The sequence below is a fragment of the Osmia bicornis genome, chromosome 3 (assembly GCF_907164935.1).
Source record: "Osmia bicornis bicornis chromosome 3, iOsmBic2.1, whole genome shotgun sequence".
Taxonomy (NCBI): Eukaryota; Metazoa; Arthropoda; class Insecta; order Hymenoptera; family Megachilidae; genus Osmia; species Osmia bicornis.
Genome location: NC_060218.1, coordinates 4970782 through 4990975, shown reverse-complemented (window position 1 = coordinate 4990975; position 20194 = coordinate 4970782). Strand labels below are relative to the sequence as shown.

Below are 20194 nucleotides of genomic sequence, written 5' to 3'. Positions count from 1 at the left end.
GAACCAACGACAGATTTATTTATTTATTCTGTTTGAGCGTGCTAAAAGGGCGGATGGTGGGGGATGGAAAAAAGGAAGAACGACAGGAAATTGAATCGGCTAGACAGAGAACTAGACCGTTTCGAGGTCCGTTCGACAGTGTAGTTTAATGAGTTTCTAGCGGGGAAATATAAAAAAAGAAGGAGTAAAAATGCTGAAACGAGCGTTTGACCGAATTGCGCGTATTTCAGTACGTTCTAATGCGTTCTATTTAATCGGATTCAACCTTAACCAGCTCCGATGCGACTGTTAATGGCTCCGGGGGAAAAAAAAAAGGAGAGGAAGACAAAATTACTTTTGAAAGTTATAGCTCTTTTCGCGGCGCACGTAGAAAAAAGTCTAAAAGGAAAAAGATGGATGGCTCAAAGAGTACTACATTTGCGGGGTGGTATATTATTTTTTGCAACCGCAACGATGAGGGTGCATTAAAAATTGCATTATTTATTTATTTACCTTATAAATGGTTAATGGAAACGCGGAGAAAAATATAATGCTATTATCAAATGTAACGTTGCACTAGCGAGAACCGTATGATCCTACAAACGTGTATACCACTTTTTCCCCCCTATATCTTTTTCCTTCAACATTCCGTTTTTCTAATTGTACCAAGAAAACAGCTACAACTCGTGCCAGTCTCCCGAGGCGACCTCGTATTATCAGTCCCAGGAAACAGCATCGTGCACACGTAAGTTCGATAAGAAAAAAACGTAGCAGCAAGAATTTATGATGGATGCTTCGGTACAGGCGCTCGATATTCCATCCGATGATTCTCTACGTACGAGATCGTTGTACACGGTTGAAAAAGCAAGCGTTATTAATCAAAACGGCGAAGCGTCGAGGAGTCATCGGTCGTGAGACGGAAAAACCGTGGAGAGAGATCGATCGATCGGGCAACTTTTATCAGGAAGTTTCGAAGCGATCGCGTTCTCTAATTGCATCGAACCAGATTCGCCTCTTCTCGTCGAACGGGACTCGCCGTTTGACTCGCGTTGCTCCCTTTGAACATCTCTTAAGGAAGAAGATTTCCAGCCATCTCCGTCTACTTCCTTTCTGCCCGGAGGAAATTCTCCAGGGGAAATCGAGCTGGAACTTTGGATACTTTGGACGCTCCGTTCGAGCGAGTTCTTCTTCGTTGCTGGGGAATTTTTACGCGACCCTGTCCGCGTTGCGCCGAGCCGCGTCGAGGAAAGAAAGCTTCCGCTTTTCCCAAAAGGTCGATCTCGAGGGGTGGCGTTGGACGAACGATTTCATCCCTCGGTCTGCCGCGCGATCGAGTATGCAGGCATCGTGGAAACTTTTCCAATCGAGCGGAAACTTTGTTCTCGTAATTAAAGCCGCGCGAATACTTAATGGACCGACGTGGTCCATCATCGATCCCCTTTCCGCTTGACACACACATACGCCCTCTCCCTTGACCTTACCGAGCCGAAAAACCACCCTTCGCTTCTCTGTCAAGGCCGAATCAAGCTAGTCGATGCAGAGGCCGAGTTTTTCTCGGGCGAGTCGCAGAGCAGACAGGAAACATGGAAAGCAAAGTTTAGTTCCCGTATCACGCGGAAGGATAACGGGCGGCAGAAGTCTAACGAAGAGACGTCTTGGGAGCTATTTCGCCTAATTTAACTGCGAGACCTACAGGGAAGGGAAGCGAACGCCTGAGGTGGACCGAGTCTCGTGGGCACGCGTGTTTGCGACACGCTCGCGAGCTGACTTTTCAGCGAATAATATCGTATACGGACGTTCTATATTGGGCAGACACCTGTGATCGATAATTCTGAAGGTAAATTTGTTGGAAAGATGGTGAAGGTAATTTACACCGAAATGTCAACTCGTTTCGAGTTACGCGTTAGATCAAAAATAGACTTGGAAACATCTTCGGTTCACTGATTCTTAAAAGATTGATCGTTTATCGGCAGTTACTTCTGCGTCGAACTTGTCCCCACCGTCTCCTTTCCATAATACAGCTCGACCTTCCGGTCCTCTACAAGAGTCGACCTGTTTAATTAATGGATGGAAGTAATTAAGAAACAAGGATCTCCTGGGGGATGCTCGCAGCACGGCCTGTGTATCCTTCGGAACGTACGTGCCTCTGCTTGGCCTAGGTATTCGCGTTCCTTCGCTCGGGTGAAACTTTTGCTCGGTCGACTCGTAGCCGGAAAAACGAATCGCCGTGAATTGAATAGAATCGAAGGATCGGATAGAAAAGTCGAAGACGAATCGAACGGAATTTATTAAAGCGTAGAAAGCAGCGCTTTTTTCGTCCCGTCTTCTAGGCGATCGCGTGTGGTCCGTACAAGGTACGAAGGCGGAATCGAGAACGTTACACCCCGAAGGAGAGGACTACGGCAAACGGAATGCCGTAAATCTCATGTAAATTCGGGACGCCGCTTGATTTGCAAGCACAATGCCAGACAATTGTACGGTCTACCATCGAGCGGCCGGATGCGGAGTCTGCGAGTTTCTCCGCTTCTCCCTTGGTTAACTTCTCCCGCCGTTAGAGCCCGTTCGGCTATAGTCCGGGACGAAATTTAAATTCTAGTTTGGACCTATCAATTGTATACGAGCCGCAGCCAGGTCAAAAGTGAAATTTTCGGACGGCAACTTGCCTGAAATATTTAACCCTCGAACCACGGGAACGGTTCAGGTACCGATGGGTGTCTCGAATAAAATTAACCACTCGAAATTTCTAAATTCATTTATTTGAAAATTGTGACAAAAGCGTTTCCACAGGGTTATCGGGCCGATTTCGATGGAAGGATATCAGAGGGTAATTTTAACGAGGACGGATCGTCGCGAAGCAGCAGGTATCCGGTGGAGCTGCGGGACAGCATGAATTAGTGGTGTGCATTCCAACGGGCGGATGGTTTGCCCGCGAGTATGTCACCGGCCATTGCCAGATGCGTAACCCTCGTCGAAGCTGTTTCCACGTTCGCGTTAAGCGACGCGGTTTTACGAGCATCGATTCGGCCAGTAAATCGTCGCTCCCTTGGTCCGGCATTCCCTTTTATCTACCGGCCATATATTGCTGCCAGCGAAATGAACGAAACGAATTGAAACGTGCAAAGAGAGGGATCGTTAAAGCGTTTAGAGGACTCGGCTCTCGAGGAAATCGAAGCAGAAAGGAGATGCAATTGAAGAGTATCGGTAGACCAAGTAACGTAAGGGAAGGATGCTTCTAACCGGTGAACTATAGTCTACCTGAGGTGTGAACTAAAGGTGTTAGAACTGGGTCGGGTCTATCGAAAAGAGATTGTAGTTAAGCGGTATTGCTCTTTCACTTTTACAACACACGTTATAAATCGTATTACTCACCTTCTCGTATGCTACAGAAATCGACCAACGTAATTGTAAAATAGGTAAGAAAAGTCAGTTGCGTTACGATTGCTTATGAGTATTGCTTGGAAACTCGTGTTACGGTATTTTTCAATACTTTCAAATAAGTTTATTTTCATTCAATATAATTACCTATCTCAATATTTAATTAATTAATTGATAATTAGTCGTTCAATGATTGGAATAATAATACTGTCAAAAAGGCATTAATTGTCTTTGTTAGTTCATATAATAGCACATACAACTAGAATATTTTGCATCGTGTCCCACTTTGCCGAAATAACCCGTGTTACATAAATTTGTTATTTACACAAATTTTAACGTCGCTTCATGAATTTAATACAATTTCCGCTTTTGGGAAAGGATGCCATATCAAGGGAAGGCATAAAAGAACGATCGGTCGATTGACACGGTACAGAGGTGTGCATACAGAAGAGTGGCGCGTACTCGCGCGAGAAATAAACGAACCGTCCTCGCGAGTGGCTCGAATCGCGTCGAATTCAGTCGAAGAAACTTTCGCCGGAGGCATGCGCGTTTCTGCGATCAGTTTGTCCCTTTCGCTCGTTCGCGAAACTACGAGGCAGACGCGGCCCGAGAACGGTCCGCGGTCGCACTTAACCGCCGGCTATCAAGGTAGCCAGGTAGGCTGCTCCTCGTCGTTCCGTAACCGCTTCGGTTCGCTCCGCTCCGCTCGTTTCGGCCCGGGGTACCTACACCGGGCTGCGCTTCGTTCGTTTTTGCCGCCCTTTCTCACTCGGCAAACTCGATCCTCGCGAGTTATCTCGACCTCGAGGCCGCCTCAGGCCACCGGCAACTCGGTTCCCGCGCTTCTCTTCTTTGTTCGCCATGACGAACAGGGGATCGAGGACGATCCAGTACTGGGATACAAGGTCCTCCGCTTTTCTACACGCCGATCCGTGATTTCGACTTTTCCACGAGGATTTATCAAGAAATAAAAAGAAAATAGTGTATTCTCGAAGAAAAGACACGTCGGAGAGTAACAAGTGTTCTTTGTCCGACAGTGTTATTTCGAAGAAGAGTGTAGATCCTCTAGTGATCTTGGTGTAATCCATCATGTTTCGTTGAAGATTCATCGAAATAAAATGTGCGTACTCTGTGTATCTTGAAATAAAAACAATTAAAGGGGTTACGAAGAATTCTCTGTCTGCAGATTCAAGTGGATTGCGAAGAAGGTCGTGCATCCCTCGCGACGTGCCGAAGGACTAGAAGTGTCGTGCGTTTTGATGGACGTGGAAGAAGGAAGGAGATCCTTGTGAACGTGCTTCCAAAAAGAAGGTGGAATGAAGTGGAAGGGGAAGGTACTGCATTGGACGCTGGTCGCGCTGCTGGGAACCATAGGTGAGTGCTCTAATGCGATTCTTTGATCTTCTGCCACTCGGGGCGTCCAACGTTTCGGTTCGCTGACCCCTCAACGTTTATTCTTCCTCTGCCGCGTATTTGTCCGCTTTCTGTCGCTGGTGCACACGGGCAAGCCTCGAGCATTGCTCTATCCATCCGGCTCAACAGGTTCTTTCGAGACCCGCGAGTTTTTCCTGAACGATCCGCTGCGAGTGGAGCCTACAGATTGGCCCACGAGCCGCGAACACTTCACTCGAGTAGACTTTCCGAGAAGTCTCGATAGCAAGTCGATCCTACCGAGTCGGGACCGAGGGAGGAACCGGAAGCGGGGGAACAAGGGTTCAGACGCGACCGTCGTTCGAAAAAAAGCCTGGCAAATTTACGATTACCGTCACGTATTTCTAACTTTCGTACGTTACTTTTCACGCCACTATTCTCCACTATATTTCTATCCATTGTACCGTACAGTAATTCCGAATTGAAAGCTGGTAATCCTGCGTAGTGAAAAATTTCCGAACATCGCATTCTCTCTCTCTGTAATCTCTTTTTCGATACAAAAAGAAACACGAAGTTGCATGAGCGACTCTGTAAAATATGTACCGAGCAGAGATAGAAAGATGACCAGAGCACTTCGCACGCTCCGCCCTGTCTCCATTTTTGATCCTCGCGTTTAAAGTTCATCGCAACGCTGACTTCGTACCGTTCCATTTTGTCGCGAAGTCTCATTTTCCTTCTTCGCCAGGCAACGCGATGAATACGTGACCGCCTCAGCCAATAACGCGCGATGATCTAAAGTGCGTGTGGGAGGGGAGTGTGACTTACCGACTACGACCAATCGTACGCGCATTCCTGCCTCTCGTCATTTTCTCATCTCTGCACAGGACTATTCGCCCGCGACAAGATGGCTAAAACTTGTAGGAATCCATACTTCGCGTCACAAGTATTTTCGTAATTGGTCGAATCGCTTGACAAAGAAAGCAAATTTTCCATTTTTAGGCGGAGCAAACGAAGATCTCCCTTGCCATTTTCTCGCGGACGAACAGTATTTAGGTATTACCTAAATCGTTAATTATGGTTCGCATATCGACAGACATAAATTTAAGATAGTAATACACAGTAAACAAAGCGGTGGATATATTCTTGATATAAATATAACTTGCTTGGACGTAACGGGCACGGTGGGGGCTTAAAACGCGATGAAAAAAATCCAGTCCCTTGGGAGAAAGCGAAAGGGTGTTGGGTCGCGGCCAAACCGCGCGGATAAAGTCCGAGTTTACGAGTGGAAAGACGCGGCAGCGGATTATCGGGAAACTGTGTGCGAGGTAAAGGACTCATCGGAGAACGACTTTCGGGGCCGAATTGCTGTGAAACTTTCGCGGATCTTGTGCACACACAAGGGGTTACGTTGTCATAGGAAATGCTGCCGCGTCAGGAATTCGAGTTTCTCGGCAAAGCGGATTTACCTCGCGAATCGTTTCTCTACACAACGTGTCTCCTTCGTACCACGCGCTCCTAAGGTTTCCTCGTAACCTAAATAACCCGATTCCTCCGACTCTTTTAGAAACACCAGGCTAACGTTGAACATTAACCATCCACTAGTGTTACCTTTAAAAACCTTCGCCTCAACGATATTCCGTTTGGAATATCGGCGCCGATACCATTTTGTTCCATTAAATATCCAACAAACATCACCGTCCGAACCGTCACAGGGTTAATCCGAGCCGAAGCGCCATGATTCATCCCGACTAGATTGGTACGCGAATAAATTTTCATTTCGAACGTTCCGCTGTTCGTTGGATCGCGATATCGCGCGGAACTCTTGCTTTATTCCAGTCGAAAGAATCGGATTGCCCGTTCCACGGCGTCGGGGATGGAGAAGCACAGCCGAGGATCCGGGATCGGATCTTTGCTCTCGGCTGTGTTTTTAGTCGCCGATGGATTGCAGCATCAGGAAAGGAGAGCGACGTTGACGGACGCGGTTGCATTCGATTTTCAGAGGTGTACACCCACGTTGCTCGATATCGGCGCGGTACGGGACGCGAAAGGGAAACGAGCCACGGAATAACTCGACGCCACGCATTAGCCTGATTAAAAGCCAGCCAGTCGGGATCGTTTGTGTTTAATGCGTGTATGAACGAGCAGCGAGAGGAGGAAGGTCGTAGGTTCAGGGCAAACTTGCATCGCCCCGTTTCTCTCCGTCGGGTTTCCGCTGATTTTCCTTGATAAATCCAACCTCCGAGAGCGGTGCAACTTCTTAAAGGTCCCGGAAACCCTTGGGTAATTCCGTTTTCGGGTTAAGCACGTTGCGTGAAAAAGGCTTACCTTTCAGAGCTTAACCCTTTCATTGGTATAAATATGCATACGAAAGCATAAATCATCTAATCAGCTCCGCGTAGATAATAGAGAGCTTCTTATTTCACTAAATATAGATTACTGGAAAGGGTTAATTTGACCTATTAGAAGGAAACAGTAACACGACCTCTCGGAACCGAAGATTTATATAGACGATGGAAGAACCTTGCTACTCTGACCTATGCACTCCGCGCGCCCTTTTATCATCGGGAATAATACGAAAAAGATGATAAACATTCTGAATACTATCTCAGATTTCTCGACGGTATACCTATGTACTTCGATATAAAAAGAGGATATATTTACCCTACGGATTTCGTTCGTAAAATTAATAATTTTTCAACCTTGTGTCGAGGCACTGAATTATTAAAGTTTCAATTGAAATCGAATGTAGGGAATAAGATTTGTTCATTTATTTGTTGTCTCTGACGAGGTCGATACAGTCGCAACCAATAATAGCCGGAATCAATCGTCGACGTTCGCTGCACGTCATTCCCCTTTCGTAGCAATCCTCCCGGAGGAGAACGTCAAACAGTCGATATCGAGTCGATCTGGATCGGGCAGCTACCGAGTTGGGTGCCGAGTTTAAAGGGTTTCGTTTCGCGAGTGCCCGTTAATCCGCGGCTGCTAACGGAATGGACGCGAAACGGTTAGAAAGCGATATCGCGTAGCCTAGCCTAGAGAGGAACGATCGGTTTGGAAAAATCGAGCTTACGAGTTTCGGTCGTTGGTGTACGGGACGCGTTTGTGAATCGAGGCCGAGTGTCCGTCCGTGTGGAAACGCACACGGGCGAGCATATACGCTGCTCTACAAAATTCCGCAGCCCGTTGTCCCCTGCAAGTTGGCAAAGGCGTTAGGCGGTTAAACGGTTAGCCGTGCCCCGTGCAATACGGTAAGTGCTAAATTAAATTCAGCGGAACGAGCAAGCGGCTGCGCGCGTATTACCGCGCGCTGAATCGGGACCAAACGTGGCCAGAGAGGGTGGAAAAAAAAAATAGAGAAAAAAAGGAGAAAAAAGGACGAAGGGCGGCGGGAATCCGGTCGCCACGGTGTGCACGGGGACAAAAGAGGGGGAAAAAAATACGCGGTAGGTCTCGGTGTGCGCGGATTTCGCCGCGTGAAAATTAGTTTTCCCGTTAATTGGACCGAGGGTACGCGAAGTCTCCATCCCGCGTAATTGGATTCGTATATACGCGTTCGTATCCCTCCGTGTTCTTTTCGCGGCCAAAGCTGAGCCCGTTTGTACGATTTCCGGCTCGTTTGCGACCTCTTCGTCACTTACAGCTGTCTTTGCACATTTACTTTCTCCCATTCTTTTCTTCTTACCACCGCACCAGCCTCGTTCTGTGATGTTACTTGAAAGCCGTTGTTCGTGTTGCTTTCGTAAGTGCATAGGGTGAGTTTCAATGTTTCACGGAAAGAACAATATAGGGTACGCTGGTACAACGACATTCGCAGTCGATAAGAGTATGCAGTGAAGCTAACAGTGAAATAGTCTGCGTATCAAAGCTAACAAGGAAGGGTTTTTAGGTGTCCGTCTCCGGTTGTTTTGATTTTTGGATATGTTTTAAAGGACCAAATAAAAATAAGGTATACGTATTTTTTTATTTTTGCCCGTTTTCATATTTAGGGGGTGAAACGACTCCCTAAAGTTTCGGCTACAATAGACTATCTTGGAAACTATCATAGATAGAAGAAAACTTTCGAAGGAAAAGTTTCATGGTTTTTTATGAACATATAACAGCTGGTCATAAATTTTGTAAAAAATAATTTGTTTATTTGAGACCCCCTATCTGTCGTGATTTTCTATTAATTATTTCAATTAACTGTTGATTATTACTTAAAGTTTAATTATCTAGATCGATATTCTTTCAGATAAAACTCGTTTTGATTAATGAAACGCGTTATGTACTTTGTTTTTTACAATATTTCAAAGCTTACTCCTATACCATCTTACCCTATCGCGTATTTTTGGGATTAAAAGACTGCTGAACTACGCGTTGCACATCAAATCGATGATCAAAGGTGAACGTTCGCTGCGATTCAATTCGAACGTCCATTGCGAATATATTCAGTCGACCGAGCAGTTTTTTTTTTTTTCCTTTGACCCAGTATACTCTGTTTTTAACTATCCAATGTTATCGGTTTCCATAGCCGGGGTCGCTGGTACCGAACGAAACGTTTCGCGGGAGTAAGTGGAACAGACGGAATCTACCGACGTATATTTCCAGTGATTTAAGTAGCCCGGGCAGAGACGATGGGGTTACTAGGAACGCGTACACCAGCTGTGGGGAGGGCAAGACTACGAAAATATCCGCTGGCCGGCGGCCAATTCGCTGGCTGGGCCACCCTTTCGCGAGACACTCTCACCTAGGAAGCGCGATATCGCAGCTAGCGCACGTATCGGCTGACTATTTATGGATCCTCGTTCATAGATTTATCGGTATCGTATTTACGCGGCCTCCTCCGTTCCGATGGCGTTCCACGGTAAAAAAGTCTCGACGCGGGTCTTGTTATCGCCGCGAACGAATCGCTCGTAAAGATTAAACGCGATCATTTTCAGAAGCCGATCGTTTCTCGGAAGGGTATCTTAAAACTTTCCTTAAAGTCACGATCATAAATCGTCAAATTACCAGCGTTTTGTAAAGGTCGTTCGATGGGCCAGCCTCGTTCATCGTGTTTCTGATCAGCGTCGCTTTACACGACCCTTTGCTCTTTCCTCGTGGTTAAGGGCAGCTTTCAGCGGCTGCGAAAGGGCCGAGCATACGCGTTCACGGGCTTCCATTCTCGTTTCGCCCGCTCGAGGATCACGCGATTCCGCAATCATACAGAATGGGTAGGGTAACATGCACCCGTGCTCTTATCTGGCTGTGCAAAGTGAAATTATTCCACGTGAAACCCTTGTCGCCGTGTCGCGGGCTTCGTTTCCTCGCACGATACCGGCGTTCACCGGCAAGCCTTTCGGCCCTCTTCTCCTTAACTCACCCTTCGAACGTTCGAATTTCTTCCAACTTTCTCTTGACGTTTCCAGCTTGGAGCTATCGCGAAAAGGTTGAAAATGTTTGCCGGTCATCGTGGCACCGAGCGTGCAAACGCCATACGGAAGAAGGTTTTTCGCTGCTCGTTAGCGCTCATCGATTTTCCTCCTCCTCCTCCCTCACCCCCGATGCCACGGCTGAATTTTACCCGGCACACGCGTTCCGTGCATTACGCTAATGTCCGGTCACGGAGTTAAACGACGAAACCGATACGCAACAGCCGGTCAGATTTCGTGTGTGTGTGTATGTGTGTTGCAGTTCAACCTGCGAGATCGACCGGTGTAATCAGGGAATTAAAAGGCGCGAAATGATTCGATGGTACGTGCTTACTCTCGCGTAAACGATGTCGATCTTTAATTTGACGAGTAATCCGTAGCGAAAAGATTTAAGTCAATATTAATTTAAAAGTTTTTCGATTTAACGTTTAATTAATAATCTCGGGGATAACGTTTGCCTAAAGAAGCAAATCAGAAGTACATTAATAACAATTTCAATTCCAATTTCAACTGCAATCACATTTATAGATTTTATCTTTGAATGTATCCCCCCTGCATAATGCATATTGCGATGCGAGGATATCTACTACACCGTGTAATTTATTTATTTATTCCACGATACACTTTGAAAACAGGTGATTTTCAATAAATAATGTAGAGGGTCGATTGGTGACGAGCCAAGTGTTGTTCTTAAGATAAACAGGAGATAAATATTAATGGCTACTAAAGTACACCAGATTTGTTCATTAATAAGATACTAATCGAATCCTCTCGTTTACAGGCGCATAATGCTAGCTCGTTAATAGCCATGGTTTGACCAAATTTCAATGGAGATATGCAAACGAGACTAACTTTAAATGCATTTATGCCAATTCTAGCTGTTCGAATACTTTCCTTATACCTTTGTTCGATGCACAGGCGAAGACGTAGAAAAATAACTGAGAATTCCAGATGAAAACGTTTTGTCAGGCCGTATCGTGGTAGCGGTTTACGCGCGAGCGTCGCCAACTTCTTTCCACGCTAATAATATCGTCGTAAAAGAAAAGTTCGCGACGCGAAACGTCGCTTGGCTATTCGATCGATAGTCCGGTCAGTGGTTACGAGTGTTCCTCTCGCGGAATTCGCGTTTCCGGACCGGAAAAACAAGGATCGCTAAGAAACTTCCGGGACTCCGAATGTTTTCGACAAGAAAGAACGCGTCACGTTTCACGAGAACACGCGAACCATTTTTCTTTTCAACCACCGAGTACGACCTTATATTTGCCTTGAAACTGCAATATCACGTAGCTACTAAATTATTATGCCGCGTCGAGAAAAGAAAAATGATTCAGAGTTTACCAATGGGATCGAAGTAAATGGTAGTAATCAAATTTTAATTGACCCTTTTGCGAGCGATCGGATACCCTCGGTAGCCACTTTTGCATTTCCTTTAATAATTTTCTTCGGGGTAAAATCGTAAAAGCGCTTTGAACCGCGACGCTTTAAGCACTTTTCCAACGATCAACCTTTCGAAAATAAAATTAGTTAAATATTAAACGGGGGATAAAGAAAAAGGAAATATTATTATTTCATTTCGAAATCCATAAATTCGTAAAGGACAGGAGACGCGGTTTGGCGCCATCGCGTCTAGGGAAGTTAATAGTCAACCTAGAACTTAACGTTGTTACCTGTCTCTCGTTTGGTCTACGATTTCATAGGGGGAAAGGAGAGTGAGAAACGGGAAGCAGCGGGACAGGTATATCAGAGTCCCTAGAGAATACTAGGGAAAATTGGTGGGGACGATGACGTGCCACATAGTATTTCCTATCTAAAGGGGCTATATTCTCTCGAGTACATCGGGCGGCGAATAACGAAGAACGATATTATTCAACAACGGAGGCCGTACCTTTTATCAACGAAACGCATGGAGTATGAACAAAAAAGAAAAAAAGAAAAAAGAAAAGGGAGAAACGTTCCGCTGTAACAGCGTGGCTAATGCGATTACGCAGCGAGCTAAAAACGTGCAAACGGCCGAGTTAAATTTACCCGCGAAATTCCGCCAAAACCTACAACTGGTCTGCTCTCTCGTTGAATTTCTTCCAGTCGCGTTGCTTTCGAATCATTCTTCCGTTGGAAACGGTGGTATCCGCGATAGAAGCAGTCGTTGAAACGACCAACGTAAAAAGAAAGGGGATCGAAGGCGCGGAGAGGAAGGTTGAGAGTTGGTCGTTGCTTAAGAAGCGATAAGTTTCATTGTACCCTGTAGAATCGCTGTTTCCCGAACACCCTCTTTCCCCATTAAAGGATATTCCGATATTATGCAAATGCCCATAAGCGAGGCCAAGAAAGTAACGTCGTCTAGTCTACTGCTCTTTTTTACCCCCTCTCATCCCTTTCATGAAAGTCTTTCCGTTCCGAATATTTCCAAAGGTACGCGGGGTTATCGCGGTTACGTCGCGAACGCGATTCTTCCGCTTGCACGACTTCCACACCAGATTCGCCACAACTGCCAAGACATTTCCAATCGAATTTCGATCCGAATCGCCACCTCTTTTCTTCTCGTTTTCTTCTGGACAGGATACGAGAAAGGACGGGCCATCGACGCATTCGAGGGTCGTTCCGCAGCTTCACAGGAAGCTTCGTCTTCTTCGGACACTCGAATCGAATCGTTCGGACGGTACTTCCTTCGAAAGTCGGACCCGTTAACGAACGGAAAAGGTAGTTGAAGAAAATTAAATGTTCGCTTTTAACGCTCGCAAGTCTACTCTCTTTCCATCGTTTTCTTTCTGAACGCGTCGGATATCGCGATGAAGGTTCTTTATTCTTTGCAAGCTTTCAAAATTAGGCGTTCCATTGCCTATATGAAAGTTACCGTCGTAAGGTCATGGAACGAATCGTCGTCGGTGATTGCCGTTCGTGCAGCTATTTTGACGACGCCTAATATTAATTAAGGCAGCGAAAGGCAACGTGCGAGTCGTTGGAACGATTTTCGAGGAAAACGACCGGTTTCCTAGCCGTGCCTTGTGAGAGGGTGCGCTGTGGGAGCGAGCGAGGAAAGGGGTGGCGGAGGATCCGTGGCACGGTAGCAGCCCCTGTGCACTCGGGAAGAACGATTGGCGTTTGAGCGCGGTTCAGTGACCCTGGTTCAATCTCCAGGCAAATTGAATTCTTTTTAAAGATCAAAGAGCACGATATACCCATAAGCGGCGCGGCCAAGCTTCGCTACCGGACTCTACCCTTCGCGTTATCGACTTATACACAGCCAGGAATTCGTTTTTCTTCCAAGACGATCAACAATCGCTCCCTCCGTTCGTTTTCCTCGATTCGCAGTCGAGCGGTATTAAAAAGGCTGCCCGAAAGAGGAAACGGATCCTCGTTTCTCCTTTTTCTCGGATGATACCACACTCTCTCTCTCGTTCGTGATCCAGTGAAATTATCAACGCGTAAAACGGTCCGCGTCCGGCCGTGACGAGGATCCGCGCGCGGGACGGAAAGAGAAAAAACGGCGAGGGCACGAGTTAGCGAAGCAACGTTTCCTACGATGCCATTAACCCAAACGGGCCGTTCTCACGGCTCGTTCATCGTGCTCGTCGCGTTGTACAATCCGTCGACTATGTAAGCAGTACACGTATGTGTGTCTCGCCGGAGCGGATGTAATCGACGAACGTCAGTCTGTTTTGTCGTTCGACGAGTTTTGCGCGTTTTCTCGTCGCAAAAGCGCAAGCCGAAGGATTCACGGGATCGAGGGGTACCCTCGGCTTCTTGGCTCCGCTCCCGGATATAAATTACACGGCCGTCGCTTTGCATCCCTGTGCTCTTTTTTTTTCGACGCGGGGGCAGCTTCGAGCAACGTTCACGGCCGATAGACACACGCGACGAACGTTGTACTCGGCTTCGCTCAGCTCGCTCGGCTGACCCGAATCCTCTCTTGGGTGCCCGGTTCTGCGCCCCATCCGCACCGCTCGCGGTACCGTAACTTCCATCGAGGTCATCGTTCGTCTCTTACATACGTACTACTACGTACGGTGTCGCCGTCGCAGCCCCGCTACGATTCGCGAATGAGCGGAGCGCGAAATAGCGGGGCGAACGGAGAGGAGAAAGAGGGAGGGCGCAGTTTTGTTTTTAGAAATTACGAGGTAACGCGCTCGCAACGGCGACCGGCTGACGGAGAATGGCCGGCACGTTTTCAATTAAGCCCATAATTACGAATTCGATGGGAATATGCCCGGTATATGTGCGGCGCGTGCACGCTCGTCGACGTAATTAGAGCCTCGATATTTATGCCCGAGCATTAACCGTTCCCGTCCTTCTCGCAAACCTTTCGGTACGCTTCGATGCACTCGCGGTATCGAGGCACGCGTCGCCTCCTACGATCCTCCGATTCAACCCTTTTCGAAGCTAATCTAACCGTCTGTCTCTCAGCAAGGATCGCTTCGTTTTCATCCACCCTCGTAATCATCTTTCTTGATGTTCTATAAAAATTTCTTACAAAGTCTGACGCGATTCGATGACATATAAAACTATCGCAAAATGCCATTTGCGGTATCCAATTTAGAGTTTCAAGTTTATTGAAATTGACTCCATAAACGTTTCATCAATATTCCAAATATCAATCTTCAATGTAGCCAACAATGAATCAACCAATTTAGCACAGTATTGTTCATTAGGAAATATCCAATTTCCATTACCTCGTACTTTCCTCCGTGTACAGGCCGTTTAAAAAACGGCTTACGTAATCTGGAAGCTGTGAAATATAAACAATTGAAAATTGGGTACTCGCTAATGGACGATACTTGAACTCGAAACTGATTGATTCATCGATGGCTGCAACAAAGAACCAGCCATTTTGCGATATGAATATTGATGAAACATTTACGTAGTCATTATCATCGGGCTTTGAGCTTAAAATTGATATATATCATAAGTGGTATTTGGCGATAATTTTATATATCATCGAATCGTGTCAAATTTTATATATCCGGAAATCGATCATTGTTCGTTGTAATCTGCAATCAGCCATTTTGCATTATGAATATCGATGAAACGTTTTATGTACTCGTATTCGATAAACGTTAAGCTTACTTTCCGATACTTTTGTGTCACGAAATCGTGCCGCGCCGTTTTGGCTCCGCTTCTTCTAACGCTAATACACGAATTCTATTCGGGCCATTTTTTGCCCTTCTTCCGCAGCAGGGTTGCAAGCGGCACGGGTCGAGGGCGTCTTTCGACGTCGTAGACGAAGCATAGGTCGCAGAAAAACGAGCAACATCTGTCGAGCACGTGGAACGACGTTACACGTACCAAAGCCGGAAGCGGAGCGCGCGGCTGGAACGTTTTCAGAGACGATTTCATACGTATCGTTGCCGAACGGATAGACCAGACTCTCCAGCGTTGAAAGCGCAAAACGCTCGACGACGGATCGATTCGCCGCGTGTTTCTCGCCCGCGAATGTCTCCGCGGCAGAACTTGTTAAAGCGACTCCGAATTACGTACTTACGTACGGCGTGGAACTTGGAATGCGACTCCTTGTATAAACCCATTAAGGATCGGAAACGCGTAACGAAACTGGCGTCTCGTGCCCGTTTTCCTATCCGTTGAAACCTCCATTTCCCATCCTACGAGATGGAAAGCCGGGATCCCTTTTCCCATCTTCTCTCTCTTACTTTCGTCATCGAGGAATCGGGACGAGTGGGTATACACCGTATCCTCGGGTCTTCTGTTCTCGACGGGCACTCGGGATTTCTACGCTCGCGCACTCCATCGCGATACGCCAAAGAAACTTCCTCCTCGTCGAATAGCGTTTCAACGTGTTCGCCGTCGATCAACATCGTTTCGTCGCGAATGCTAGAAAATTACAAATTTTTCCGCGGTTAAAGTATAATTTTTAAAACCGCGTAAGACGACACCGAGTAGCCTCGGTTACTACGCTCGAGGAAAGGAGATCAGCGACGAGTGTTCGCTTTAATTCTCCGATTATCCCGCATTGCCCCGTTACACGGTATTACCTATGCAACGAGCCTCGTCCTGCCGCTTCCTCGTTTACTGTTTTTATCAACGAGAAGCCCGTTTCAACGAGACGGTTAATGGAGGAACGCGTGCTTTTGTTTCGTCTTCGAATCAAGCCGGAACAAATAGAATCGTAGGGGCTTGGCTTTATCTGGTATCGCGCGCGATGGGACAAGCGCGTTCTCCTCACGGAGACGGAAGAAGAGCGTAACAGCATCCTCGGAGAGATAAACCGCGCGTAAAAAGGTTGGAAGAAAATTTCTTAAGAGGGGCAACGAGATAGCGCGAGTTAACGCGACCGGCAGCACGACTGTACTCGTTGCGCGTTTTCAATTTATTTTTCATCCTACAACGATCGGGATTTTATACAATTCTTTTTTTCAATTCGAAAGAACAAATGAACCGTACAAAGGTACATAGCTGCTCAAAGAATGATGGAGTAAAGCTGAACGCTGATGCTGCGCTCTTTTATCCGTACAGGGTTTATCCTGCAAACGCGTTCAAACAAACCGTGATTCACTGCTCAGTCAGTTGCTGTCGGTGTTCGTAAAAATATCGTAGCCGATCATGGCGCGTGATCGGCGCTGATGTTTTCATTGAATCGCGTTTGTAAAAAAAAAAAAAAGGGCCATACATCCGAATGGTATTTCGACGAATAAAACGTTCGAATTTGAAAAATAACTTTCATTCCTGCCAAAAACATCGGGAATTTTTATGTTATGAAACGCGATATATGAAATAATATTTTTCTTCCGTTCGCGTTCGTGTCTGAATCGGGCCGTTTTCGAGGCGTCTCCGCTAAGCCGGCTAACTAGCCGTGCAATTATCCGTGACAATGGCCGCGCGTCGCGGCAAACCGTGCCATTGCTGCCAGTCTCCACCACCGCCACCCATTGCTCTCCCTTGTTCCTTTTTCTCTTTCAGTAAACCGGTAATGGAACGGTCTCGCTGCCGCAACGGTTCGCCTCTATCTTGCCGATTCCAGATTGAATTGCTTTTCTGGTTACCATTTCACCCTACCCTTCTTCCCTCTTACACTTCGCGTAGTCCGTGCTGTTCGAAACGAGCCGACCATCGATACCATCCCTCTCTTTCTCTTTTTATGTATTCTATTTTCCTGTCCACCTTCAACGTATCGTTCACCGATGCGAGTCGAACCAGGGAAGTCTCTGTCGGTAGGCAGGCAGGAAGGCAGGTACGAGGAGGACGAGGCAGCGATTCGTTAAACCGGAACCGTGATCCTTGATGCGATCCACGGCGAGAAGGATGCGGGAAACAGCAGCCCCCTGCTAACGATACGAAATGCATATTAATGCCACGCCGCGGCGACCAACTCTGCTCGACACCGACCAGAGCAACGAAGCTTTTGCCCTCGACTTCTCGTTTACCAGAAGCACCGGACCCTTTTTTTTTCAAACTTTTTCCTACGGACCAGCTAACGCTTCCTTTTTGCCACCTCCCCGTCTCTTTTACCCCTTGCTTATACTCCCTTTGCCGTACGTCCATTCTCCTCTCTAATTTCCAGCAACTTCCCGAGCTCCCTTCGCAACCACACAGCTACGTTTTTCGTACAGTCTAACCGTTTTAGCCCCTGGACATCGTTAGGTGTACCGTGAAACGGAAAAGACGAACAATCCGTTTCGAGGATCGTCGAAAAGTTTCGCTCTACAGTTTAGGCTTGCTTTCGACCGACTGGCTCTTTCCTTTCTCCCTTTTGTGCTTATTTTCCTGGGACCATCAGTTTGTTATTCTTCTTCGGACGAAGAGAGAATATTAAGGTTTTGTCAAGAAAATTTATCGATTTCCGTTTAAAACGAAAGATAAAACCTTCCAACTTTAACACCTCCTGGCGTTGCAGGAAGCGAGCAATTTCAAACGGTTCTTACCTTGTTTCTCTCGACTCGAACGCTGAGGAATATCTCGCGAAACGAATATAACGCGAGTCAGCTTTAGAAGAGGCCGTACGGTAAACACGGAAGACCCGCAAAATAGGGTGCAAGAAAATATGGGAGCAGAGAAACGGAAGAAGGGGTCGATAGAGAAAATAATTATATTTTCGTACGATTTTTATTTTATCTTTATCCGCGAATTGTTTTACATTTCCTTGATTAGAATTAATTTTTCTCTCCTCTTAGAAGGATACAGGCGCTCTCGAGCAGGGATCTCAGAATCCGTCCGGAACAATTCGGTCGCTTTATCGATCGTTTCTCGATCGTTTAAATCCGGTTAACGCCTATCTTCGTAGCACCGACTAGCCCTTTCGGAATGGTGGCGAGGAAAACGAGGTCGCTCCTTAAGCGGCGACTAAACGTCTCCGGGGCTTTTTGCCGTTGGAACGCGGAATCGCAGATTAACATCCTGCCGCTCGTGTCCTCGACGATCCTCTCGAGCTCGGTGCCCCGAGAAAAGAACGATCCTATCCAACGAAACGATCGTAATTTCCATAATTATTTGCCCCGGCAGTTTGTTCAACGGGTCGCTCGATTTCTTGGATCGTCGCTTGGCACAGCATCGAAGAAGACTTAACAAGCAGTCTAACGAAATAATCAAGTTTACCTTTAATCCTGGTCGCTTAATCTGCCCCTAAGTACGTTTGCCGAAGCTGGTAATCTGAACGGGGAGACAATTGTCGGACGGTTGACAGAGAAATGTCTCTAGTAACAGGGGCGTCGAATTACTCGCTACGATTCTACCCTCATCGTGTTTAAATTCTCCGCTGTTTGAACGTGTCGGATCTGGTCAACGAGTCGAAAGAGATGGTTTAATTTACCTTGATAACGATATTATTCACCTGCATATATGAAATTCGACCGATTTTACAGATCACTGTGAAATCGATTATTTTCCGTGTCTAAAGAGTCGCGGGGTGGGGGGGAATATATTTTAATACACCGAATGGAATATTTAATTCTTCCAATTTGTAGCCTGATTATTAATTTCGGCGAATCCCCTCGTATTACTGACGTTTTCATTATCTTCCTGGTAGCGTATCGATTATTTGAAAAACATCCAACAATTGTTTCCGCCAACCTGATGTTTCATTTCCCTACGTTTTCTACGGTATATATACAAAATACTGATTATCCCCAGATACGAAAGCAGAGATGTTCGCGCGTCGAGATAATAACTGGTTACTCTATGCATAATATCGAGCTCGCCTTATTGATTTGCCGCGGATACGTCAAGATAAGAGTACGTGTTCCATTTGGTTCGTTCGCGGTAATGTCGGACGTTATTCGAATAACGAATCAAATTTCATTCATTAAAATTCTTTAGATACAGTGAAACGCGAAGCTTCGTCTGTCGATAAAAGGAACCTTGTAAAATGATATTCTTTTTTTTTTTTCATGAATACTGCTTGCAAATCTAATTTATTCAGAATTCTTTGTTGCACAGCGAGAATCAAGTTTAAAATAGCATTATGGAGAGCAAGTTTTATCAGCTATTAGAATGATTCCTTCGGTGTATTTCGTTGCGCCTTAGCGTCGCTGTCTCAATAAGGCGGAGGACATTGTTTCCCCTAGGTCTTCCGCAAACCCTAGGAAGAAAAGAAAAGGAGAAAGATGAAGGAATCGGGTCGGAGCGTCGTCGAGAGTGGTTCGTCTAGCAGGCCTCCAGAGGCGAACCAGGAACGAGAAGCAGGAACGTAGGAAAGTGTTTATCCTTGAGATTGGACGTTCCGGGAGCTATCCTCGTAATCCCCTGGTGGCAATCTCGTAATCCCGGCGTATAACTTGCTCCGGTACTCTCGATCTTCACCGTCCGGCGATTCGCCGTGACGCACCCTTGGCTACCAACGCCACCAGGATATCTTATCCTTATTTTATCCGAGATTCCGGCCCATTGTGACCCCGAGTCAATATTTTTCTCTCGTTTTTCCGGCGGCCACCTTTGAACATCGTCGACGTTGTACCTCTTCCACTCGTAAGAACAAGCCTCGGGCGTTCCCACGAAAGTTAAAGAAAATGAAACGGGAGATATCGTAAATTCGTGGACAAATGTACAATCGCTTGCAACTCGGGCAAGTTTTAGGAAAAGGGTAGGAAATTCTCGGTTAACTTCCTTTTCCCTGCGCTTACCTTTAATCCATGAAA

The 20194-nt window shown here is 46.5% G+C and overlaps 1 protein-coding gene across 2 annotated transcripts in view; it reads left to right on the top strand.

Annotated features, from left to right (window-relative positions):
* LOC114871842 (hemicentin-1) overlaps nucleotides 1-20194 on the top strand; it is a 43229-nt gene that overhangs the window by 2041 nt on the left and 20994 nt on the right. The window contains exons 1-2 of one of the 2 annotated variants that reach the window (XM_029178341.2): nucleotides 3878-4474; nucleotides 4541-4728. In XM_029178341.2, coding sequence (XP_029034174.1) covers nucleotides 4671-4728 — 58 coding nt within the window. In that variant the 5' untranslated portion in view covers nucleotides 3878-4474; nucleotides 4541-4670. Of the gene's footprint in view, nucleotides 1-3877; nucleotides 4475-4540; nucleotides 4729-20194 lie in introns of those variants that run through there. The other variant, XM_029178351.2, reaches the window with a different exon arrangement.